General features: G+C 42.0%; 1 protein-coding gene across 2 annotated transcripts in view; it reads right to left on the bottom strand.

Annotated features, from left to right (window-relative positions):
• Window positions 1-1,867: 1,867 nt before the first annotated feature.
• LOC116603687 (WW domain-binding protein 11) overlaps window positions 1,868-8,603 on the bottom strand; it is a 9,804-nt gene continuing 3,068 nt past the window's right edge. The window contains exons 1-10 of one of the 2 annotated variants that reach the window (XM_048719938.1): window positions 8,248-8,348; window positions 8,062-8,155; window positions 7,111-7,208; window positions 6,889-6,926; window positions 6,668-6,720; window positions 6,199-6,331; window positions 5,256-5,548; window positions 4,218-4,345; window positions 3,535-3,979; window positions 1,868-2,787 (exon numbers count right to left, since the gene is read on the bottom strand). In XM_048719938.1, the coding sequence (XP_048575895.1) occupies window positions 2,531-2,787; window positions 3,535-3,979; window positions 4,218-4,345; window positions 5,256-5,548; window positions 6,199-6,331; window positions 6,668-6,720; window positions 6,889-6,926; window positions 7,111-7,208; window positions 8,062-8,137 (1,521 nt within the window). In that variant the 5' untranslated portion in view covers window positions 8,138-8,155; window positions 8,248-8,348 and the 3' untranslated portion in view covers window positions 1,868-2,530. Of the gene's footprint in view, window positions 2,788-3,534; window positions 3,980-4,217; window positions 4,346-5,255; window positions 5,549-6,198; window positions 6,332-6,667; window positions 6,721-6,888; window positions 6,927-7,110; window positions 7,209-8,061; window positions 8,156-8,247; window positions 8,349-8,603 lie in introns of those variants that run through there. The other variant, XM_048719937.1, reaches the window with a different exon arrangement.

Raw genomic sequence — 8,603 nt, 5'->3', positions numbered from 1 at the left:
TTAGGAAATAACAAGATTTGTTTCGCACCCCGCCTGTAATAAGTCCAGTGCAATATATGGCTCGTTCATTGGTTCATATGTACAGTTAAGGAATAACAAGATTTGCGTTGTGCCCTGCCTGTAATAAGTCATGTGCAATATATGGCTCGTTCATTGGTTCATATGTACAGTTAAGGAATAACAAGATTTGCGTTGTGCCCTGCCTGTGGTTTAAATCGCATGCAATATATGGCTCGCTCATCGGTTCATATGAACATATAGAAATAACGAGATTTGGGTTGCACCCCGCCTGTAAGTCACGTTCAGTATATGTCCTTGAGCGCTTCTTGTTGGAAAATGTCTCGGAAATGAATCACAAACGTTGTCATGTATTTCTTGCAAAACAATGGAAACTCCTATTTCCTTATTTGGAACTTAAATTGTTCCCGAGGAGTAGGGATTTTGTTTCTTCTTTATCGCCCCATATTCAGGGGGATTTTAAAGCCGCATCGTCACCAGTTTACTTCCGGTCGATTACGTAACAATCTCTGATGATTTTTAACAGAAAACGCGAAAAATATTTCAAAATATTGAAAGCAGTGTGCTATACTGCACCTAAGTGTAAGACTACAACATATCAGAAATCCTTTTTTGTCCGTACAACTAGGATATGGAACTATCTCTCCAGTGAACTGAACTTGATTAACTGCTCTTTTTTAAGCTCTTTCAAATCAGCCATTCTAGACTACTACTTTGCCGCCTTAAATTTCTACGACGCAAAAGACCTGCGTACGTACAAAACTGTCTGTATCAAGTGTAATTCATGCCGTAGTCTCGCTCGTCCTGTAACTTGTTGTAAATAGACTAAGGCATGTTCCTTTTTTGTTGTGGTGTTTGATCTTGCTTGTTTGTTTCCTCTACCCTAGTACTGTAGTTGTTTTTTAAGACATTGTGCTGTGAATCAAAGAGAGTCACACAATGTTATACATTAGCCTTTTTACATCTTCTATCATCTGTTGTAATTATGTAGTTTTTAAAGGGTCCACAGTAAATGGTCATGCTGTTGCGGCTACCCTGCCTATTGTGGCGAAGATTATAAAATAAAATTAAAAAAATTGGAAGTTTCTTTGAGGGTGTGATTGATAATTTAGAGTGGATGGCCTGTTTAATATCTCAGATTTTAATATTCTTTTGTCTTTTAACGGTTGAGGTTTCCGTCGGACCTCCGGAAGTAAACTGGTGACAATGCAGCTTCAAGCACTTTGATTTAATTTTTTTGCAAATCCCCCATGGTCCCTGGGGGTCGACCCCTGGGGAAAGCCGCTGATACATGCATAATATGAGAATACCCAATATCAGTCCTCTTTATGGGTTGGCAGTACTGCTTAACGTCATCTAATCTTTTTATGAATGGCCAACACCTTGGATTGAATTATGAATTTATGGACCAGTATTACTATCACCTCAAAATAATTAAATGTTTTGATTTTCATAGCACATTTCTAAGTTTAGGTTCCTCCACCATTGAACACCCAGTTTTTTTTTTCTTCACTCAAAAAGCAAAGCCCAAGGAGAATAGCCAGTTAAATGGAAGAGAATTTTAGTGGTCCCACTAGGCCTGTGTATTAAGACCATTGGTTTACATTTGTGTGGCCATTCTAGACAGTGCAACTGATCACAGCCCCCTTTATGAAGACCACAAGTTTATTACAAAATAGTAGACATTCTATGTTGAGTCTCAACACACATTCTTACCAAGATCCAGACATTTTTTGTTTGGTAATCATAATGGTAAGACAGAAAAAAAAATAATATTGGTGTTTGTCAAATAGATAGACTAAAATGGGGGTTGGGCCAGGGGTGTACAAGCATTCTATGGCTGACGATATATGTGGTTACTTTTTATTCATTTTATCTAAAATGAGGGTAACAGCAGGTGTGTAAGTAGCATTTCATGTTGAATTTTTTTTTTATTATTCTGTCCACATTAAAAAGAAATTGTAATACAATTTATGTATATTGTCTTTTCTCTGAGGAAAATAATAACAATCTTATTGTAGTACTTATATAGAAGAAATAAGTGTATGTTTTACTGTGGATGTGTGAGTATTAGTTTGAACTGTCTTAATATTGCTAAACCATTGAATGTCATACATTTCATGTGCTGTCCCTAAAATAAATTTCAACCATTGGATTAGGAACATAACCATTATTTAGGAACATAACCTTTGGATTAAGAACAGCAACAAAAAGTATAGAACCTCAAACAATCAGAAAAAGGCTAATGTATTACATTTGTGATTCTCTTTGATTCACAGCACAATGTCTTTGATTCACAGCACAACGCTTAAAAAACAACTACAGTAACAGGGTAGAGGAAACAAACAAACAAGAACAAACACCACAACAAAAAAGGAACATGCCTTAGTTAAATACTGTACAAAATGTCTCAGGGCGCTTGCTAAGATATAAATGTGACCTCCCTCACTGGATAAAATGTCTTGGAATGCACCTTCCTTGGGTAGATCTAAGTAAGAATTTCACAGCAATCTTAAAGTAAGCCTTCCATTTCCCTCATAAACTGGGCATAAGCATCGTCCTTTGTAGCTTTTCCAGTAACGGGATGTGATGGCTGTTGGGGTTGCAACATCATCTGCTCCTCGGCTTCCTTGGATTTGCCCTTTGTCTTGGGCGCCTCACGCTTGATTCTGAGTGAGGTCGGGACTAGTTTGGTTAGCTCAGCCTGTGTATTTCGAATCTGTGGTTTGGCATAGATGATTGCTGCACCTTCCTTTTTAAGGATCCCAGCTAGAGATACAAACAAGATGAATGGGTTATTGACAATTTACACAAAATGATATCTACATCCCAAAGAATGTGATCTATCATAAGCTGCCTTTCCTGAGATTAAAAAAAAAATGTTCTCCTTTTTGTCACTCTCTCCATATTATGGTATCCCAAAGGAATGTGTATGCTGGTTGGCTAGGAAATAGTTGAGTGGGATTTAGTAATTCACCAGCAGTGGATACTTAGGGATAACCCTTTAAATTCAAAATCACTTGATATGTAGAGTGGAAAAAGATTACAACCTTCCATAATAAAAGCATTGTCCATTTTTCTTAATCCCCTATCCTGCTAGTTACAGCAATTGATTTCTCTAATCAATGAAGCCCCCATCCTCCTTTCTCTTTCTCAGGATCACCTTGGCCACAGTACTCTGGAGTAGAGGGTGTTCATTCCCCAACATTGCAATTCCTCCGACATTACAATTCAACTAGCAATATTAGAATATCAATATTTTTTTTCTAGTCAGATTAGGGTTCGCAATTTTTTAGTCTAGTGGCACAAGACATCTACATCTAGATATTGAAGCTAAAGGTTTAAGGAGGGCTCATACAAAAGACGGGGTGGATTTCCCCTCTTAAACTCTTGGAAAATATTATTTTCTATGCATCTAAGGAAGGGGGCTTTAGATGAGTCATTGTGTGGGAGGGGAGAGTGATTTCAAGTGTATTGAAGAAACTACACAGCAGATAACATGCTTCTATGCCGTACCTGGGGCGCCATCACCCATTGCCATGGGTGGCTTGCTTATAACCGAGGGCGGGGCAGACAGCACTGCACCCTGTGGTGGTGGCATCATCCTGGTTGGTGGTCCAGGGGGTCTCATCATGCGCGGAGGAGGACCCCCAGGCGGCATCATAGGCTGCTGCATCAGGGGCCTAGGCCCCCGGTTCATGAGGTTACCAGCCATATTAGGAGGCATCCCAGGTGGCGGCCCAGGGGGGAGCCCACCCGGCATTCCAGGGGGTGGCCCTGGGGGTCTTCCAGGAGGGGGGCCCGGGGGGAACATGCGAGGGGGATTTTCCATCATGTTAGGGGGAGGTCGGATTGGGAAGTTGGGCTGGATGGAGCTGCCTCCCATTTGTGGCATTCCTCGGGGGGGCGGGCCGGGTGGGGCACCAGGGGGTGGGCCAGGAGTTGCTTGTCTGTTGTCAGGCTGAAATAGAGGTGTGTTTTTTTTTTCAATAAATTTTTGTATAATCAACCAAAAATGATGCTGGCAAAATAATGAGGACAGGAGATCAATACTCTAAAAGGGGTGTACACCCACCAGAAAATGAAAATGTACCAGTGATTATTCAAAAGAGGGGCTGGAAAGCTCTGTGATTCAACTCCCTGGATCTGTCCATAGGTGATACCGAGAATCATGTGTAACAAAAAAAGCAGTTACTAACTTTTCTGTTGGCTTGGTCCGCCTGGCCAGCAATCTTAAGCAGTGCTTTTTGTACAGATGATGTTGAGCCATCTCCCTTTGCCGGTTCAACTTCATCAGCAAACCGCACACTTCTGGGTCGATCAGAGTCTGGACATAAAACAGAGGAAGATAAGCTTTGCTAATTGATTTTGCATCTACAGCTTTGCAAAATTCCCAACATAAAATGTGTAAAACAAACCTTTAAGGAATCCCTGATATTGCAACTTTGGACAGCTCTACTCAACATTTGTTGTGTGTAGTTGTCCCTCTAAGTGTCATGTACATGTCTAATGCTCTCCTTATCTACAGTACTTCCCATCTAAAATAATATCTACCTATATGTACCATACCTAAAGATGTGTGTGCTCCAGTAGACCACTTTCTTTCTGATATCTGTACTGCATCTTTTTTATATCTGTATGTCTATCATCTTATAGAGTCCCTGTTTATAGTTCACTGTATGCCCATCATCTTATAGAGTCCCTGTTTATAGTACACTGTATGTCCATCATCTTATAGAGTCCCTGTTTATAGTATACTGTATGTCCATCATCTTATAGAGTCCCTGTTTATAGTACACTGTATGTCCATCATCTTATAGAGTCCCTGTTTTTAGTATACTGTATGCTCATCATCTTATAGAGTCCCTGTTTATAGAATACTGTAGGTCCATCTTACTGTAACAGGGTGTGTGTACCTCGGAATCTGCCTGCTCTGGAACCCAACTAGAGCCAACTCTCTACCCTGTTCCTGTCTAATGCTACCTTTTCTGTCTGCGTGTCTAACCCTCTGTCTATAAACAATTTGTCTGCCAATTGGCTTGGAGCTGGTCTCAAATCATGTGGTCATAGAACCAAAATTTGGCCGGTTCTCAACACCATTTTTTCTGCCTGTACTGTACCTTGAAATCTGTATGCTCCTGTATCTGTCTTTTTATAACCAGCACTGACCTTAAAGTACAGTATCTGATTTTCTGTGTATACTGTACAACATTTGTCCGAATCAGCACTCCCTGTACCTTGAGAATCATCTGCTCCTGTATCTGTCTTCCCATAACCAGCGCCGACCTCTGGATTATACTCATCCTCATCCAGTCCTGACTCGCTTGTACCACTATCACTGTCATCGTCATTACCATGGCTGCCCCTGCCAAGCTCACCAAGGTCCTCAGGCCCCACACCAGGGGGGTGGATAGTGGGTGCCCCTGGGGGAGGGCCTGGTTGTGCCACTCCTGGAGGAATAGATTTCCCTGATTGGACAGGGGGGTCACCAGGGGGTGGACCAGGGGGGATAAGTCCTGGAGGTAGTGTTCTGAGAAAGAAAGAGTAAACAATCAGAACTAGAGAGGGAGAGGGAGAGGGGGAGGGGGAGGGAGAGGGAGAGGGAGAGGGAGAGGGGGAGGGGGAGGGGGAGGGGGAGGGGGAGGGGGAGGGGGAGGGGGAGGGGGAGGGGGAGGGGGAGGGGGAGGGGGAGGGGGAGGGGGAGGGGGATAGGAAGTATGGTTATAGTATATTGTCAGCATACAGAGCACAAAGGGTGGGGTGAGAGTATGCCTTAGCTTATAGAGCAACAAACGGTGGGGTTAGAGTATGTCGTCAGCCAATAGAGAAACACAGGGGTGGGGTTAGAGTATGATGTCAGCCACAAGTATCATGAAAAAGGTAGACAAAAATAAACCACAGTGCGGGGTGGGGAACTAGCCTTCTACTGTATTCACCAAAAAAGTTTTTTATTTGATAGAGCAATTTAACATCTTGAGACCAGTGATGACTCAGTCCTGATTACCTAATTACCTAATTGCATTAGGTAGGGGTACCAGATACACATCCGCTGGGGGGGGGGGGGGGGGGTTTAAAGTCGTAGGGTATCATTTAGAAAGATAAACTGATGTTTCTCTCTAAAGAAAAGACACGCTTTTTGCTGGATACTGTCTAATGGCCCGGTAGGGAACCAATACTTACTGTTGGCCAGGTAATGCGCCTGGTAAAGGGATATCGCTCGGCATAGGTACTCCTGGCTGGGAGAGGGGTATCCCAGTAGGAAGAGGGATATCTGAATATTCCATTGCCATCATTTCAGCTACGCGTTTTGATTCTGTCAACAAACAGTATGGACTAAGTACTGAAGCGAATAATAGAGGTAGATAAAGATGACTGATTACGAGTGACATAGTCCTGGTCCACTTAACCCTTCACTACTGAGTGAGAAACATTAGAATACTCTACTGAAAACAGTATGTATCAGGCATGACGATGATCATGGCTGTGACGACAGGAATAATGTACGGTTGAGTGATCTAAAGTACAGAATGGAGCAACTTGACTAAAAAACACTGGTTACAACTTTGCTGTCTGGCTTGAAAAAATCATTGGCCTTTTGCACTATTATTTTGCTGAGCACAACAAATTGGAAGCAAAAATAAAGACGTACCATAAGCCTCCAGATAGGCATGCTGTCTTCTTTGGTCACTGTCATCTAATAATCTGTAAAATTACCAAAGGGTATGTTGATATAAGTGATTTTTCATGAACATCCTTGTTAATACAAAGATGATTTAATATATATTTTTATTTAATATATAGTTTTGATATTATCATCGTATTGTTATGATTATCATCATTATTATATTTATCACCATAAAATATACTTACTTTTGTATTTCACCAGCTTTTCTTGGGTCATCTTTTTCCTGAAATAAAAAAAAAACATATAACAAAATGAAACATGGATTAATTAATCAATAAACAATGAGTGAAACAAAAATATTTGTTTAAATTAGTTTATAGATAAACATTTCACTTACCATAACCTTAAACTTTTGGATATCTAAGTATCCCAAATATACAAAATGAATACAGCATGTTAGAACTCACATAAAGTTTTTGTAATCTTTCGAGAGTCTCTCTAAGTTTCTTTTTCTTGTCTTTCAGTGCTTTGTCATTCGGAAGAGGCTCAGCACCAGCATCAATCTCTGTAAACAAGCAACAAACACACTGTTGATATAAAGCTGGTATTCATACCATAGCACCTAGGGTGAAGGAGGGTGGGGCAGTGGGTGCCAGCAAGGGGGTAGATGGGAGAAGGGCCGACAAGGGGGTAGCTGGGATAAGGGCCGACAAGGGGGTAGCTATGAGAAGGGCTGACAAGGGGGTAGCTGGGATACGGGCCGACAAGGGGGTAGCTATGAGAAGGGCCGACAAGGGGGTAGCTGGGATAAGGGCCGACAAGGGGGTAGCCATGGGAAGGGACGACAAGGGAGTAGCCATGGGAAGGGACGACAAGGGAGTAGCTATGAGAAGGGCCGACAAGGGGGTAGCTATGAGAAGGGCTGACAAGGGGGTAGCTGGGATAAGGGCTGACAAGGGGGTAGCTGGGATAAGGGCCGACAAGGGGGTAGCTATGAGAAGGGCCGACAAGGGGGTAGCTGGGATAAGGGCCGACAAGGGGGTAGCCATGGGAAGGGACGACAAGGGAGTAGCTATGAGAAGGGCTGACAAAGGGTAGCTATGAGAAGGGCTGACAAGGGGGTAGCTATGAGAAGGGCCGACAAGGGGGTAGCTGGGATAAGGGCCGACAAGGGGGTAGCTATGAGAAGGGCCGACAAGGGGGTAGCTGGGATAAGGGCCGACAAGGGGGTAGCTATGAGAAGGGCCGACAAGGGGGTAGCTATGAGAAGGGCCGACAAGGGGGTAGCTATGAGAAGGGCCGTCAAGGGGGTAGCAATGAGAAGGGCCGACAAGGGAGTACCTATTTTTATATTATCTTCTATATGTCATTTTCTGACTGTAATTACAAAAGTGTATGTCAAAACTAAAAAAAATTACCAAAAGTCTCAATCTTCTCAATTTCATCAAGGATTCTCTTAGGATCTTTCGTCTTCAGAACAGCTTCTCTCACCATTTTCCTCTGTTTCTTGTTCTGAAAGAAAATCATACAAAAAAGACAAATTAGAACCACTGAAAAAATACTAACACAACAGAGGCTAAAAGTAAATCATGCATTCAACAAACCTTTTTCAATTCTCTTTTTCTTGCCTCCTTTCCTAAAAATAATTATGAAACGTTTGCAATTAACTTTCATTTTCTATTAAGTAGGGTTGTTGAAGGAGCTAAAAGTGCAGGGAATTAAATTCGTAATTAAACACATAGCTTCCATTTTCTAGAAAAAATCTGGATATCTCTTTCGAGTTCTCAACAGCTTTTTGCAGTTTGTTTGAACTTCTCTAGTTTATTTATGACGCATTTTTTTTTGTGTGTGCTCATTTCTGATTCCCATGAACTCTACAAATTTCAAATCAACGCTGGAATCGTGTATGTCTTCGAGCGTAGTTATGTGAAAGTGTCAAGGTGATAGATAAACCAGATTG

This window comes from Nematostella vectensis, chromosome 12 (genome assembly GCF_932526225.1).
Source record: "Nematostella vectensis chromosome 12, jaNemVect1.1, whole genome shotgun sequence".
Classification (NCBI taxonomy): Eukaryota; Metazoa; Cnidaria; class Anthozoa; order Actiniaria; family Edwardsiidae; genus Nematostella; species Nematostella vectensis.
This window is presented reverse-complemented; position numbering and strand designations above follow the sequence as displayed.